The following is a 17,611-nucleotide window of genomic DNA, read 5'->3' as shown; positions in this document are numbered from 1 at the left end:
TGAAGCCCGGTTTTAGCGTTTTTTAGCACTTCCGTTTCTGACGCGCAGACTCAAACGAGGCTTGACGACATCAGCAACCTGTCTGCCAGATGTAAATCTTCTAGTAGCTGTGCGTGCAAACTGTCATCGTTAATCTTGCAGAGACGGCGAGCTCGAGCGGGGAGTTCTTTGTTGTGAGTGAGCAGGAGTAAGTATTCTGATTAATTATTTTGTATAGTATTTTAAAACGTAACGCCAGTACGCCATATTAAGTTAATTGCCTGCGAGCTTCTCCTCCTGTCTGTACGGTAATGCGACAGAGAGCCGAGTGGTTATGACGCAATCGTTAGCCTATTTTTTACAAAAACTGTTTATACGGGGCCATAATGTAACATAGAAGGTAATGGAGCCCATTATACATTGTCGTGTATCTTTAGAAATAAATAATGGACAAACAGAGTCTTTAAACGCCTCAAATGTGAAGTTATTCGCTGTCAAAGTGACGCCAAAATGAATGGGAGTCAATGGGAATGCTAACGCAAGTGAAGTTCTGCTAAAAGATGGCAGCCCCCACCCGACTTCAACTTCCGATCGAGTTCCTTGCCCCTTGCTAAGAACTCCCGAACTGACTCAAATGATTCGCGAACCCGCTAAGAACTCCCGAACTGACTCAAATGATTCGCGAACCCGCTCCGAACTCTCGAATTGATTCAAATGATCCGCGAAGCGGCTCCGAACTCCCGAACTGACTCAAATGATTCGCGATCCACACTCCGAACTAGGAAGAATTAGGAAGCATGCATTGTGAAGGGCGCTCTGAAAAGCGGCAGTGAAGGCAAAGGATTAACCTCTATTAAAACAGATGTCCAAATGAACGTACTGGTACGCTAAAAGCACGTTCTGGGCGCACGGAGAGGTGGTGGTACGCTCAAGAGCTATATTTGGAAGTTGCGGTACCTGTACGTACCATAGACAGTACCGTCCACTTAAAGCACTGATATGTAATAAAATTGAATTACCCTTTACTATATTAATTATTTTCTGTATTTATTTATTTTATTTTATCTCTTTTTTAGCTTATTTAGTTTCATGCATTTCATATATTTATATTTAAATGTATTTATTCATGCATTTATATTCTGTATGTTTTTATTTATTCCTACATGTGTTTATTCATATTCACTGTTCAGTCATCAGATCAAACTAATGATAGGATCAGAGTTTGTGGGATCAACTGGAGATATTTTCACAGATTTACATTAATGTGTTGAATTGTTTTATTTCGACTGAATTCAGTTCCTTATCCTCAGTTTCGTCATTAAGCTTGGACTCGAGTTGTCACGTGTTTTCGCTGTAGTTCCCGGATGTCCACCAGACGGCAGCGAAGGATATACTTTCCATCAGTGCACAACATTTCAAACTGAGAGATGCACAATATTAATAATGTTTATAATGCACACGTTATTTATAATTAATGCTCTCCTCAGTGAAAAATAACACATGAAATGCACCGCATTATTTAATAAGAGGAAAATGAAGCTGAATTGCAGAACGAGTTTACAGACACCATGATGTGTTTAGTTCAGTTTGCTAATGAAACAGATGCATCTCTCACACACACACACACACACACACACTGAAACACACGTTTGAGTGCGATGCCGAATAAACCCAAGAAAGAGAAGGTGAGTTTCGTGAGTGATCTTCAGTCAGCTCGACACATTAGCATGTGTGCTAACTCCAGCTATGCTCATCACAAACTGGCCTTTGTCACAGAGAAATACACACGAGTTCATACACTTGAAATGATTTACAGCCCTGGAGGCGAAACATAGCACTTTAGATGACTTAACATGTGTGTGTGTGAGTTTATGTGTGTGTGTGTGGTCAGTTTTCGCGGCGAAGCTAACGTTAGCCTGCTAGCGGAGTGAGATGGATGGTTTCTCGTGTTTAGAAATAACTGTATTATTTTTACTCAAATGAGTGCTGAAATGTCCAAACTGCTTTTCTATGAAAATAAATAGCATGCATTTTAATATATTCACAGTTGGAGTCCAGGTTTGGCCAGATTGCTAAAGCTAGCTCTCAGTGAGATGGTGTGTTTTTATTTTTATTAGCCAAAAAGTCATGTTTTTCATTGTTTTGTTTTTTTTAGATGGAGAAATAAGGTCAATGTGTGTATTTTCTTTATTGGATTCACCAGAATCTACAAAAGTGGGTAAAACAGGAGGGCAGGAGAACTCAGAGCATGAGGTAATTCAGTTAAATATATATATATTTATTTAAAATCAGCCTAAATTTTGTATAATATTTTATATCTGCAGTGCAAATTATAAAAATGAGATGCATGTGTCTCATACTGATCATGTGGAGGAATTGTTTTAATAGAGCTGAACTGGCAAGAAAGATAATTTTTAATTTTTTTAAAGATGTACTTTGGTTAAAATTTGTGCATAAATTAAAGTATGGGCAGAAATTATACATTTTGCATTGATGCTTTGTGGCAGATTTATGAAAGAACATGGGTAGCTACAGTTAGAGGATCCAACCACTTTATTTTAAATATGCATATCAAATATATATAATATAAGATATGCAAATGCATGCACGTTAAACCTTGCATTGAGATGTTGATTCATGCAAGTGTTTCTAAGCTCCACTGATCTGTAATCAGTCTGCTGTGACAGTCCTCTGAGTGATACAGGAAACAGGAAACAGCTCAGAGCTGCTGTGATTGAAGATGAACCGACTCGAACAGTCCACGCCTGTGATTGAGCACATGGAAATAAGAAAAACATGAAAAAATGTGCAACCATGAAAATGTCAAAAGATTAATGTTTACAAATTTGCAAACTAATCGTAGATTGTTAGCCATAAAGATATGGTAAAAAATGTGCAACTATTCTAAATTGCTACATAAAATGTAATGCAAAAAGGTAACAATGTTTTAAAATGTTACCAGAAAAAAAGATTTAAAACAGGGGGAAATATTAAAATCGGCAAACTTTTGTAAATTGTAAAACATAAAACACACACAAAAATTGCAAGCTTATTGTACATTGTTATTAAAAACATAATAATAATTTAAAAACATTTAAAAAATATATTTAAACTGTGCGGCTTTATTGTAAATTGTTACCAAAAAAAAAATATTAAAAAACATTCTGCAAAAAAATTGCAAGCTTATTGTTGATTGTTATTGAAAACATATCAAAAATTTTTACAACTGTGCAGCTTTATTATAAATTGTTACCAAAAAATGTTAAACTATGTTAAAAATGTTTAAAAACACAAAAAGTTGCAAATCTGCCACTTTAAAAAAGGGCAGCTATTTGTACATTTTAAATTACAAACAATTTCGATTTGTTTATTGTGGATTTTATATATATATATATTATATATATATATATATATATATATATATATATATAGAACAAAAATCTAAAAATGTGTTTCTTCTGCATCTTTAAAAGTGAAGGATATTTGAAGAGAAGCTGTCCGCGCTCAAAGGTGAGGTGCAGGATCTGATCTCTGATTGGATCCTGAAAACTGTTCTGCAATATTACTGGTGCATATAATGTACGATCAAAAGAACAGCATTTATTTGAAACAGAAATCTTTTCTATCATTATAAATGTCTTTACTGCCACTTTTGACCAGTTTAAGGCGTCCTCGATGAATGAAAGCATTAATCTCTTTCAAAGAAAGAAAGAAAGAAAGAATAAATGTTCTGAACCCAAACTTTCACCAGTGCAGTGTTTAATGTTACAATAATTAACGTAACAGGAAAGGCTGTTCAAAATTCAGCTTTGCAACATAAGAATTAATTATATTCTAAAGTATATTAAAATGGAAAACTGTAAATTTAAATTGCAAAAATATTTCAGAATATTACTCTTTTTTTTCTGTATTTTTGATCGAGTTAATATACAGCCTTAATGAGCAGAAGAAACCAGAACAAGTGTTTAAAAACATTAAAAGTGTGTGTGTGTCTGTGTGTGAACAGATGAGCAGCTGCAGGTGTTGATGTAGTTTCCTGTCAGTGTAGTGCTGCGGTCTCTCTCTCTCTCTCTCTCTCTCTCTCTCTCTCTCTCTCTCTCTCTCTCTCTCTCTCTCTCTCTCTCTCTCGATCTTCTGTCAGTATCTGGTGTGTCAGCTCTTTCTCTCGTTTACCAGCAGCGCACAGGGCTTGTGTTTCCCGCACAGGAGACGTGTTTCCTGCTAAACGATGCATTTTAGTGAAACAACAGATTGCATTATTCAGAAAACATCAGAGTTTGATGATGAGTAAGAATGTGATGTAGACGCTTTTGTGAAGTGTGTTTAGTGTGTTCAAATGCGGTTGCTAGGTCAGTGTGGGTTGTTTCTACGGTGATTGGTAAGTGGTTGCTAAGGTGTTTAGGTTAGGTTTATATTGTATGCATTTATTTAATTATTACTACCGTTTCGGATGCTGAATTAATATAAAATCATAAAAACACTGATTTAATTCAAATTTAAACAGACAAAATGTTTTGTAAAATAAAACACGTTTTATATGGAACTGATATTGTTAGATGTTTTATAAATTGTTAAAGATTTATTAAACAAATTGATTGGGCACCATTTATTTATTTAGTTTGCCAATTAAAATTTTTAATCTGAATCGTTATTATGAAAAACAGATTTTGGATTAAAAATGTCGGATGGGACTTTTATTGTTTTGATAAAATATTATAAGACTTATGAATTCATAAGTCCCTCCCCGTCCCCCGCCAGCCAATCAGCAGCCTCCCCAGCCAGCCCTCTGCTGCTAGAGATCATGTGATCTCCTCCGGCCAATCAGCAGCCTCCCTTTGATGGCTGACATCAGTAAGTAGCTGCTTCCCTCCAGCAGCGGAGCTTCATTTTCTGCGGAGAGGCTAACAGCTCGTCCGAGCCGTAGATGTTGAGATGCTCTAGAGAGGAGGCCAGGATGGTTCTGGATGCTCCGAGCGCCAACGGGCCCTTTCAGCCGGTGGCCCTGATGCACTTGAGAGGTCAGACGTTTGTCTTGTTGTGTCTGTGTGGGCAGGGAGAGACGAGGGAGCTTGCTATGCCATGATTTGTGTCCAGCGTCACGAAAAGCAGAAGAATTTGCTTCATTCGGGAGACTCTGGAGTAGATACAAACCTCTGTTTTAGCCTCACACTGTGCAGACTGCATTTGAAGCATTTTCTGGCCATGCATTTGGGTTTTTACTACATGCATAAATCTTTGGAGCATGCATGTTGCTCGGGTGAATGTTTACAATGTGCTGGTTGAGTAGGAGGGGGTCTGTTTAACAGTGTCCCATCCCCCCTGAACAGAGCACTGATGTCAGGGGAAGTGATGTCACAGCTTCAGGAAGAAAGCATGCATGTATCCTCAAGCCACAGAGCTTTGAGAGACTGCATCCTTCACACACACACACACACACACACAGATGATTGTAATCATTCATGCATTAATAATGCATTTGTTGCATGCTTTGCATTGTTTTAAATATGCATTTTAAATGGAGCTTTGAGATTAGACATCTCTGATTTGATATTTAACTTTTGCATGCATGCTTTGAACATTATGAAAGTGCATTAGTGCATTATACCACACTGTGTGAGATTCTGAATCATACAATGCAGTGCACTTCCAGAAAGATGCATTGTTTAACGCACACCGGATATTTGTGAACGTTACGTGACGTGTTGAGGAGGTTTGTGCGATTCATAATAGTTCACTCAAACCTTTAATGAACATTTAATCGAACATTTATAATTTGAGGTGTCTGAAAGCATGTGACAGCATTGTGTTTGCTCTCATGCATCCCAGATAACATCGAAGAGACGCCTACTCGTCTTTGTGCTGAAATAAAACAACATCCTTCTAACAGTAGAGCAGAAACTGACATAAACTGATCTGAATATCACTCTATATCTCCAGTAATGTGTAAATGATTGATCAATGAATGACTGATGGAGAATCAAGTAAAGCTGAGCTGCTTCAGTCCAGGAAGAGTTCATCATTACTGACCTTATTCTGACCTTTACTTGATCACAATCAGGAGAGATCTGAGTCGAGCTGAACACTTCGAGTTGATCAAACACTTTAAACTATCAGAGACAGAAGAGTTTGAGGCTTTAACATGACTCTCGGTGTCTGTAGATGTTCCTCCGGCCGAGCAGGAGAAGTTATTCGTGCAGAAGCTGCGTCAGTGCTGCGTCCTCTTCGACTTCACCTCTGACCCCTTGAGTGACCTGAAATGGAAAGAGGTGAAGCGTGCGGCGCTCAGCGAGATGGTGGAGTACATCACCCACAACAGGAACGTCATCACCGAGCCCATCTACCCCGAGGTGGTGCACATGGTGAGGACACACCAAACACATCGCATCAGTGTCTCATCAGTGGATGCTCTGCAGTGAATGGGTGCCGTCAGATTGAGAGTCCAAACAGCTCATCACAGCACTCCAGTCCATCAGTTAACATCTGGAGAAGACAAAAAGTGCATCTTCTGTCGTCTCTCACATCAGAATCCAGACACAGATCTGTTTAAACACTGCTTGATCTGTGCAGATTTCTCTCCTGATTCAGACCAGAACACTTGTTCACTGGAGGAAGTGTTATTCTGGATTATAGACTCTATGTGTTTGAGTTAAAATCATCTTAATGCTGGATGTGTTTCAGGTTTTGTCTTCTCCAGATGTTCACTGATGGACTGTGGATTATTGAGATGTTTTTATCAGACTCTCATTCTGACGGCACCCATTCACTTGCAGTGAACAAGTGATGCAATTTCTGATGAAGAAACAAACACATCTTTTATTTTTTGGTGAACTACTGCTTTAATAACATGCATATTTTGGTGTGTATATATATATATACAGTACAGACCAAAAGTTTGGAAACATTACTATTTTTAATGTTTTAAAAAAAAGTTTCTTCTGTTCATCAAGCCTGCATTTATTTGATCAAAAATACAGAAAAAAAACGTAATATTGTGAAATATTATTACAACTTAAAATAATAGTTTTCTATTTGAATATACTTAAAAAAATAATGTATTTCTGTGATGCGCAGCTGAATTTTCAGCATCATTCCTCCATTCTTCAGTGTCACATGTAACATCAGTCGATCACATGATCATTTAGAAATCATTCTAATATTCTGATTTATTATGAGTGTTGGACACAGTTCTGCTGTCTAATATATTTGATCAATAAAAGGTTCAAATTAACTGCATTTATTCAAAATAAAAAATAAAAATTCTAATAATATATTTTCTTTACTATCACTTTTTATCAATTTAACACATCCTTGCTGAATAAAAGCATTGATTTTATTAAAAAAATAAAAATAAAATAACATTACTGACCCCAAATTACTCACCAGTAGTGAATATTGTTATTACAAAATATTTATATTTTAAAAACATAGCTTCTTTTTATTTTTTACTTTTTATTCATCAAAGTATCCTAAAAAGTGTCACATGTTCTGAAACAATATTAAGCAGCAGAACTGTTTCCAACTTTGATAATGAATCATCATATCAGAATGATTTCTAAAGGATCATGTGATAATGATCCTAATAATTCAGCTCTGCATCACAGAAATAAATGATCATTTAAAGTATAATACATTTAAAAACAGTTATTTTAATTTGTAATAATATTTCACAATATTACATTTTATTCTGTATTTTTGATCAAATAAATGCAGGCTTGATGAGCAGAAGAAACTTCTTTCAAAAACATTAAAAATAGTAATGTTTCCAAACTTTTGGTCTGTACTGTATATCACACGGCCGTATGAGGTTGTGTTGAGCGTTTTGGGCTCCTCCGAATCAGATTATCCATTTAAAGCCCAGTTTTTGGCCGACAGCTTTGCGTTCAGCTACAGACCTGATGCGGCGCTGAATTACATCTCTTTGATATTTATCAGAGCCTATCGAAGTGCAAATGCACTAGTGAAATAAGCATGACAATATGTTCTCAAGCACATTTCCTGCATCACATGCCATTGAAAACACACACACAGCACTTTGATGATTAAAGCTAAGAACTTCAAAGTGCTGCGATCGGGAGGACACTTTAATCAACAAGCTATAAAGACTCAGATATGAATCCATACACACATTGTTCTTCACTACAGTTTTATGTGGTTTGTTTCAGTTTGCAGTCAACATGTTTAGGACGTTACCTCCATCATCCAACCCAACGGGCGCAGAGTTTGACCCCGAGGAGGATGAACCCACGTTAGAAGCGTCCTGGCCTCACCTGCAGGTGATGAACACCTGGACATTCATAAGAAGTTCATCCTTTTATTCATCGAGGACGCATTCAGTCGATCAGAAGTGACAGTAAAGACTGTGCTTTTCAACTTTCTGTTCATCTCTGGATCCTGAAAAATAAAATGCATCACAGTTTCCACACAAATATTAATATTTTCATGATTTCTGAAGATCATGTGACACTGAAGACTGGAGGAATGATGCTGGAAATACAGCGGAGCATCACAGAAATAAATTAGAGTTTAATAGATAGTCACATAGAAAACAGCTGGTTTAGGTTGTAATAATATTTAATATTTTTACTGTAATTTTGACTAAATAAATGCAGCCTTGGTGTGCAGAAGAGACTTCTTTCAAATCAAAAATATATAAAAATCTCACCGACCCCAAACCTTTGGGCTGCATTCATTTAATCAGAAATACAGAAATAAAAATATAAAATTGTGAAATATTATTACCATAATAAAATATAATACAATATAATAAAACATTTTTGTACATTTTCAGCTGTTGAACTGTAGTGTATAATGTTAGAAAATATTTATATTTTAAATAAATGCTCTTCTTTTGAACTTTTTATTAATCAAAGAATCCTGAAAACAGGTATTTTAAATTATAATAATATTTCACAATTTTTACTGTATTTCTAATCAAATAAATGCAGCCTTGATGAGCTGAAGAAACTTCATTAAAACGCATCACTGATCCCAAATATCAGTGTATATAATAGTATTATTTGTTGTAAAGTGTTTTACTTGTTAATAAAGTAATTTTATTACAATCACTGTAATACAGTAAAAATTAGAATTTGTACACTCACCCAGATTGTATTTATTTATTATAAAAATTGTAATCGTTATTCGTTATTTTTAATATTGATAAAATAATGTATCTTTAAAAAGTCTGCTGTAAGGTGGTTTAAATCAATGACTGCTAATTTATAATTAAATGCATATTTCAGATACATATTTTTCCTTCCTCAGCTCGTCTATGAGTTTTTCCTGCGGTTTTTAGAGTCGCCAGACTTTCAACCAAACATAGCCAAGAAATACATCGACCAGAAGTTTGTGATGCAGGTGTGTTGAAATACGTGTTGTTTTCTAGAATCGCATGGCATTGAAAAACCATTCGTTAAAATCAGTTCATATTTAAAAATCACATGCACAAGACTCCAGTTGGAAAACAGATGCTTTGTGTGGCTCCTCGAGTTACTTTTGCATTGTTATAGACTGCTCACTTCACATCTCATTAGCATAATTAATGAATGTTGAATCTGATTGGATGGCAGCTTCTGGAGCTGTTCGACAGCGAAGACCCCCGAGAGCGTGACTTCCTGAAGACGAGTCTCCACCGAATCTACGGGAAGTTCCTGGGTCTCAGAGCCTACATCAGGAAACAGATTAATAACATTTTCTACAGGTGAGACTCGATCAAACTATGACACAAGATTTGCAATGCTTTCGACTATATAGTGAAAACATGCCATCTTCATTTCGGAATTATATTGCTGTTTTAACAATTTTTTTTGTTTGTTTTTTGCACTGAAATTTAAAAACAATATGTTAATATTAAAAAAAATTCTTTTTCAAATTTTTTTAATTTGTTATATAATTTTTACATTGTAGTAACTTTTAATATAATATAGTTGGATATAATGCAACATACATTTTTGGCCCATAGCCATGTGTGTATATATATATATATATATATATATATATACAGTATGTTATGCATGTGTCAACTTTAATAGTTTCTCGTTCAGTAAAGTACGAGAAAAAAATACAGTAAAATTTTGAAATGATATTACAATGGAAAATATCTGTTTTCTATCTTTAATATCTGTAAAATTTTATTTTATTTCTGTGATCCGCAGCTGAATTTTCAGCTGAAGAAACATTTCTGATTGTTATCAATGTTAAAAGTGCTGAAGATTTTTACAGATCAAAATTAATCAAAATAATAATAATAATATTCTTAATATTTAATTAATACAATGTTACAACACATCTCAGTTTCAAATAAATGCTGTTGTTTTGAGCTTTCTGTTCATCTGTGGATCCTGAAAAATAAAATGCATCACAGTTTACAGAAAAATATTAAAATCATCATATTATTCTGATTTCTGAAGATCATGTGACACTGAAGACTGGAGGAATGATGCTGAAAATACAGCGGAGCATCACAGAAATACATTACACTTTAACACTGATTCACACAGAAAACAGATGTTTTACACTAGAATAATATTTCAAAATTTTTACTGTATTTTCATCAAACAGATGCAGCCCTGATGAGAATGAGACTTTCAAAAACACAAATGTATGGTGACTTCAAATGTTGTTTTTGTCATAATTTTCAGTCTCAGTTTTTTTGTCTGGTACAGGTTCATCTATGAAACAGAGCATCATAACGGAATAGCCGAGCTACTGGAAATATTAGGAAGGTATGAAACAATGCTAATAAAATCAGTTTATTCCTCTCAAATCCAAGCGGTATTAGAAAGAATCAGTGTGATGCTGTATTATCCTGACGAATCACTGTTGCTTAGAGCTGACATTATTAGTGCGTTTCATCATGTTTTATTAAGAGTTACAGCTCGTTTACTCTGCTCTAATGAGGTCTCTCTTCCTCCAGCATCATTAACGGCTTCGCCTTACCGCTGAAAGAAGAGCACAAAATCTTCCTTTTAAAAGTGTTGTTACCTTTGCATAAAGTCAAGTCCCTCAGTGTTCATCACCCACAGGTACGACCTGGAGCTTATGCCCAAATTACTCACAGTGAGTTTTATTAAGAACTTAAGACACTTTGTTGATTTGATGCTGATCGATTATATATAGAGAGAGAGCATTAAGAGTTTACACTTTAAATTAGGACATTATTTATGATAATTTTGCATATTTGTTCCTGAAATTCACTTTTTGTTTTTTGTAAAAAATTAGCGTTTAAAAAAAAAAAATTCTGACTTAAGATTTAAATTTGTATTAATGAGACTGTAAGGTAATTCATGCAGAATTAAAGTACATCAGTTTTTTTGTTCCTTCTTAATAATTATTGACGAATTCTACACCCCTCCACCCAAAATTACGTTTTTATTTCATATATATGTGTGTGTCTATATCGATCTATATATTTATTTTATATGAATTATTGCAAATATTATAATGTATTTATATAAATATATATATTTATGAATAAATAACTAATTTCTAGGAAATTACGGAAACATTTTAAATACATATAAATGAGTATGTGTATTTTATATAATTATACATGAATAATTACCAATAATAAATCAAGATTTATTAAGAAAAAGAAAGAAATAATTATATGAATATATAAGTAATTTTTTTGAAAATTGTGGAAACATTAAAAAAATTATGTTTGAATTTGTTTATTTTATATTATAAATTATATTTGAATAATAAAAATAATTAATATTACATTAATTTAAATCAATATTTCTATGAATAAATAAATAATGTCTAGAACAGTGGTTTTCAACCTGTGGTCCGCGGCCCCTAGTGGGTCGCGATGGTATTGCAGGTGGGCCGCCAATTACTATTAAAAGAAATAATAATATTATTTATATATGTAAAAATGTCTAAGTCATAACATAATAGCATCATTTCACATATATATGTGGAGTTATTAATAATATTATATTAATATAATAACATATGTGTTTGGTTGTGTGGGCCGCGAGTTGAAAAAGGCTGGGAACCACTGGTCTAGAAAATTGCTGAAACATTTAATATATTTAATTTATTAAATATTATGTTTTAATATATTTAATATTTTAATTCTGCATAAATTACATTCGATTCTCATTCAGCAAAGTAAGTAAGTAAATAAAAACGTGACCTCCATGTGTGTTAGTAATAGTAAGAGTTGTATTAATCTGTGACTCGTCTCTTAGTGTTGAAGTGCGGCAGGCTTTGACTCTGACGACTGACTGATTCTGCTGTTGTTTCTGGTTCTTCAGCTGGCTTACTGTGTGGTTCAGTTTCTGGAGAAGGACAGCACGCTCACTGAGCCGGTGCGTTTCTCTCTTACAGACGGTTCATCTTCTCTTCAACTAGCTTTCACCAGCATACCTGGCCTTTTCAGCAGCGATCACTACATAATTTACACACTACCAGTCAAATAAATCTCTCTTCTGCTCACTGGGGCTGCATTCATTTGATTAAAAAATACAGTAAAAATTGTGAAATAGTTTTGTAATGCAAACCAACTGGTTTCTATGTGAATCTGTGTTAAAGTGTAATGTATTTCTGTGATGCTCCGCTGTATTTTCAGCATCATTCCTCCAGTCTTCAGTGTCACATGATCAACATAAATCAGAATAATATGATGATTTACTGCTCAAGAAACATTTCTGATTATTATCAGTGTTGAAAACAGCCGAGAAGAGATTTTTACAGATCAAAATATATATTTTTTATTCATTAAGGCCGCGTTAAATTGATCAAAAGTGACATTTCTAATGTTAAAAATATTTATATTTCAAATAAATGTTGTTATTTTTAACATTTTGTGTTCATTTATGAATCCTAAAAAAATCAAATGCATCACAGTTTACAGAAAAATATTAAAATCAGCTTATTATTCTGATTTCTGAAGATCATGTGACACTGAAGACTGGAGGAATGATGCTGAAAATACAGCGGAGCATCACAGAAATAAATTACAGTTTAATAGATATTCACATAGAAACCAGTTGGTTTGCATTACAAAACTATTTCACTATTTTTACTGTATTTTTTAATCCACTGAACACAGCCTTGGTGAGCAGAAGAGATTTATAAATGATTAGGAATCTGAATTCCTCCCGTCTTCAGAGCAGTGTGTGAGGAGTGTTTTGTTGGTTTCAGGTGGTGATGGCTCTTCTCAAATACTGGCCAAAGACTCACAGTCCGAAGGAAGTGATGTTTCTGAACGAGCTGGAAGAGATCCTGGACGTCATCGAGCCGTCAGAGTTTGTTAAAGTGATGGAGCCGCTCTTCAGACAGCTGGCCAAATGTGTGTCCAGTCCACACTTCCAGGTCTGCTGGACACACAGAAGCAGCTCGAGCTCATGAAGGAGTCCCTGTCTGACTGTAATCACACTCCTGTCGTCCTCAGGTCGCAGAGAGAGCGCTCTACTACTGGAATAACGAGTACATCATGAGTTTAATCAGCGATAACGCTGCCAGGATCCTGCCCATCATGTTCCCCTCGCTGTACCAAAACTCCAAAACCCACTGGAACAAGTGAGCCACTGTTTACAAGCCTTTACTCTGTAGACCAGCACTTCACCAGTTATTGAGAATATTGACTAGTTTGGTAACGGAATAATGAGTTTTACGCCTGTAAAGAGGTCAGCCAATCAGAAGAAAGCTCATTTGCATATGAAAGCGCAACAAATACACATGAATATAAATGTGTGTGTGTTTATTTATATATCAAAAATATATCTTTTTTTTATGTTTGTCTAATAACTTGCACAATATCAAGAAAGTGCAAAATCAGTTTGAGTTTTATCCTGAGTTCAGAAGTGCATCTACAGTGTTGAGACGCTGTCACTTCCTCTTCCTGTCTCCAGGACGATCCATGGGCTGATCTATAACGCTCTGAAGCTCTTCATGGAGATGAATCAGAAGCTGTTTGACGACTGCACACAGCAGTTCAGGGCCGAGAAGAACAAGTAGGAAGTGCTTTCACACACACACACACACACACACTCTCTCTCTCAGAGGCGTGTGGGTAAACTCTTCCTTTCTCTCTGAACAACAGAGAAAAGGTGAAGTGGAAAGAGCGCGAGGAGGCGTGGATCAAGATCGAGAATCTCGCTAAATTAAACCCGCAGGTAAACGGCTCTGTGCCATTCATTTTAGTTCTTTTTGTCACTTATTTACATTAATATATAATATATAGGGCCCTATGAAATCAGTTTTATATTTTTTCCTAAAGAAATGTGCCCCCCCCCCCAATTCAGTTTTTTTACGTTTAAATTTTTCTGCATTCTGTTTTTTTTTTTTTTTTATGTAAATGTTTTAATCCTTTTTAATAGTAAAAAAGTTGTCTACTTAATTAAAATCATGAAACTTAAAAATTTTCACATCAGTTTATTAAAAGTATTGAAAGTATAAGTTTAGGGCCCTATAAAATGTTAAAAAATTCTTACCGTTTTTTTTATTGTTAACAATTTTTATGTTTAAGCATGTCTGATTATTTAAATGCCTGAAACAACTTAATTTATTCATTTTTTCTTAAAGTGGATTTTTTTGTTTCACTCAAATTCTGTGTTGTTTATTTACATTTTTTCTGGTTATCAAATGAAGGCATAAATCATTAATTTCATGCATCTTTTAATTATTGAAAACTATGCTAACTTATTTTTGCAAACAAATGGGATTTACTTATTTAAATTAAAACATGGAAGAATGTTGTGTGATTTATTTCTTAAAAAATATAATTTAAGTGATAATAGTAGGCTTTGTACATTCTTCGGAAAAATAGTAATAGGCACAATGTCTTCAAATCAAACCAGACTTTTATTTTGACGGGTTGCTGTGAATACCTTTACAGTTCTGTGCATGTGATAAGATGCTTTTGTTCAAATCAAACGCTCAGATGCTCATGAAGTGACTCTGATGTTCTTCATGTGTTTACGTCCTCATTTAATGAGAATCATCATGCTTGGTAACATTAGAAACTATATAACTAATGTGCATTTATTTTTCTTAGTTTTTTTTTTAAACTGCTGTATTGTAAAATGTTTTTTCTGCTTTAGTTTCTGCAGTACATCGACTCCAGCAGCTTCAGCGGTCCGATGGACATGGAGACGGACGGACCAGTCATAGATGATGACAAGATGCTGAAGAAGACCGTAGAAGAAGAAGCCACTCAGGTACAGTAAACCTGCTCTTGACTTTCACAGAGGCTGGATTTATTTTGATCAAAAGTACAGTAAAAATTGTGAAATATTATTAGAATTTAAAATAGCTGTTTTTTTATGTGTCACTGAAGACTGGAGTAATGATGCTGAAAATACAGCTGCGCATCACAGAAATAAATTAGTTTATTAGATATTCACAAAGAAAACAGCTGTTCCAAATTAAAAAAAATACAGGCTTGCAAAAAAAAAAAAATGTTTACTGTTCAAAAACTTTTGACTGCTAATGTGTGTGTGTGTATATATTTATATTTATTTACTTATTATTATTATTTTTATTTATTAGTTAACATTCATTTTAATTCAATTAACATTTTTTTTTTTTTTTTTATGGTTTTAGTTTTAAAAAGGAAAATGAAACCCAAAAATGAAAATGTCAATTACGAAACCGGTTTCTTTCCTCTCTTGATCACAAAAGAAGAGATTGTGAATAAGCAGCACAAAACCATTCTCAAGTCTCTGGGGTATATTTGTAGCAATAGACAACATCTCTTTTATGCCAAAAATCATTAGGATATTAAGTAACCTTCAAGTTCCATGAAGATACTTTGTAAACTTCCTAACGTTAATATATATCAAAACTAGTAATATGCATTGTTAAGAAATCATTTGTACAACTTTAAAGATTTTTGTTGCATCCCTCAAATTCCAGATTATTATATTTTTTTAATAGTTGCATCTCAGACAAATATTTTCCTCCTAACAAACCATACACCAATGGAAAGACTATTCATTAAGCTTTCAGATGATGCATAAATGGTTTTGTGCTCCAGGGTCACAAATAATGACTCTTTTACTTGTTATAGGTGAACTGTGGCTGTGTAATAACCCTGCTGCAGATGTCATCTCACGCGGTTTGATTTCCTCTCTCTGCTCAGATCCACAGAGACCAGCGTAGAGAGCGTCCTCTGATGCGACGCAAGTCCGAGCTGCCTCAGGATATATCCACCGTGAAGGCCCTCGAGACGCACCGGCGAGCCGAGGACATGATCGGTGTCCAGGACGGCCTTTAGAGGACCACAGACGCCCGAAAACCCAGTCCAGTCTCAGCCGGTCGATGACGGCCCACGTCTTGGCGCTTGGCTTTTTAGTCTGGAAGTGCCTCGAGATGTATTTCGCATCTGAATCGAGTGCAAACCCTTCCGTTCGTGTCCAGATACTTTGGCAATAAGTCCGTCCAGGGAGATTTCGGGTGTTCAAACAATGGTGGTTAATCAGCATTAAAGCTTTTAAACAAGTTGCATAGAGTGCCTTTTTAGCTAAAGGAGAAAGTATTTATCGTCTGGAATTCACTTGTGGAAAAGCAGTCACAATGGGAGCCATACAAAAAACCCAACTTTTCCTGATAAACTTGAACGATTTCTTCTGTTTCCTTGGGTTTGCGACGTATCCGTCTGAACCATTGTTTGAACCTCCATCGGGTTTGACCTGGAAACACATCTTCAAAGTGTCCTTTAGTATGCGTCCCCCACTAAACGGCGTCATCTGATATTGTATATATTGTAATCCATCTATTATTGAATGATAGATCTCTTATTTTGTATACATTTTCTCATGTACAGAAGAAAACGGTTATTAGCCACTTGCGTTAGAAACGTTTAGGGTTTAATTCCTAAGTTTTTTTTTTACTATTTGTATTTGAGAACTTTTCTGTCTCTGCATTCAGCTGTGTGATGAGATCCATTATAAAATAGCTTTCATATGTGCTTTTCTCCAAATCTCAAGTGGTATATGTCTATATACAGAAAATAAATAAAACATGTTTTATATTTTCATCATATAAGAACATGGTAATTGTATTCTGTTGTGCATGCGTGAGTTTATATTAGCTTGGCTTTTCTCATTCCTTGAAGTCTTTAAAGTTATTTTTTGTTTTTGGATGCTTTAGAATTTCATTTACTCAAGTGTGTGAGTGCTGAATCTGAAATGCATCGATGAAGATAATTTTATAGAAGCTCCTCATAATTGGGAACTGAAATTGTGTGATTCATTTTTAATTACTTTTAATTTATCTGCGATTTCTCATGAAACACTCATGAATGGAATGGGAACTTTGTACGAAATTGTGCTTGATATTCATGAAAAAAATGTCAACATTACAAAAAATATAAATAATTCGTAATAAAAATTTAGATTGTGGGTTAATTATTTTCCATGATTTTCTACTCAAAGTGTTTAAGCAGTGTAATATAAAAAATAAATAATAATGACCAAAACGGAAATATTTTTAAAATGTTTTTTATTATTCTTTTTATTTTTACTTTGAGTGAACTGAATACTTTTTACTTTTTTTTACTTAACGTTCCATATAATGTAAATTTGTCAACACAATGCATATTTATTTTTTTACTAAATGTCAATCTTGCATGAAAACGTCAGTTGAAAGGCGCTAGTCCAGATGGCGCGCACAGCGACAG

General features: G+C 34.6%; 1 protein-coding gene across 2 annotated transcripts; it reads left to right on the top strand.

Annotated features, from left to right (window-relative positions):
* The first annotated feature begins 1,373 nt into the window (after nucleotides 1-1,373).
* LOC127938897 (serine/threonine-protein phosphatase 2A 56 kDa regulatory subunit gamma isoform) lies at nucleotides 1,374-16,993 on the top strand. 2 transcript variants are annotated; one of them, XM_052535805.1, is made up of 16 exons: nucleotides 1,378-1,664; nucleotides 2,135-2,232; nucleotides 4,738-4,997; nucleotides 6,139-6,338; nucleotides 8,142-8,252; nucleotides 9,244-9,336; nucleotides 9,549-9,679; nucleotides 10,644-10,703; nucleotides 10,895-11,003; nucleotides 12,243-12,296; nucleotides 13,132-13,302; nucleotides 13,382-13,509; nucleotides 13,842-13,943; nucleotides 14,033-14,105; nucleotides 15,033-15,149; nucleotides 16,073-16,993. In XM_052535805.1, exons 3-16 carry the CDS (start codon nucleotides 4,904-4,906, stop codon nucleotides 16,205-16,207), a joined length of 1,578 nt encoding a protein of 525 aa, XP_052391765.1. In that variant the 5' UTR covers nucleotides 1,378-1,664; nucleotides 2,135-2,232; nucleotides 4,738-4,903; the 3' UTR covers nucleotides 16,208-16,993. The 2 variants fall into 2 exon arrangements, with proteins under 2 accessions (XP_052391766.1, XP_052391765.1); XM_052535806.1 differs by lacking the exon at nucleotides 4,738-4,997 and having other exon boundaries at nucleotides 1,374-1,664.
* Nucleotides 16,994-17,611: the final 618 nt, after the last annotated feature.

This window comes from Carassius gibelio, chromosome A20, assembly GCF_023724105.1.
Source record: "Carassius gibelio isolate Cgi1373 ecotype wild population from Czech Republic chromosome A20, carGib1.2-hapl.c, whole genome shotgun sequence".
Lineage (NCBI taxonomy): Eukaryota > Metazoa > Chordata > Actinopteri > Cypriniformes > Cyprinidae > Carassius > Carassius gibelio.
Note: the sequence above shows the minus strand (reverse complement) of the source record. Positions and strands in the feature narration are given on the sequence as shown.

Excerpts from the sequence above, each read along its gene's own strand:
- LOC127938897 (XM_052535805.1), top strand. The coding sequence starts at position 4,904 with ATGTTGAGATGCTCTAGAGAGGAGGCCAGGATGGTTCTGGATGCTCCG. Across the intron at positions 10,704-10,894 it reads CTACTGGAAATATTAGGAAG|CATCATTAACGGCTTCGCCT; the intron begins GTATGAAACAAT and ends CTCTTCCTCCAG. Across the intron at positions 11,004-12,242 it reads TCAGTGTTCATCACCCACAG|CTGGCTTACTGTGTGGTTCA; the intron begins GTACGACCTGGA and ends CTGGTTCTTCAG.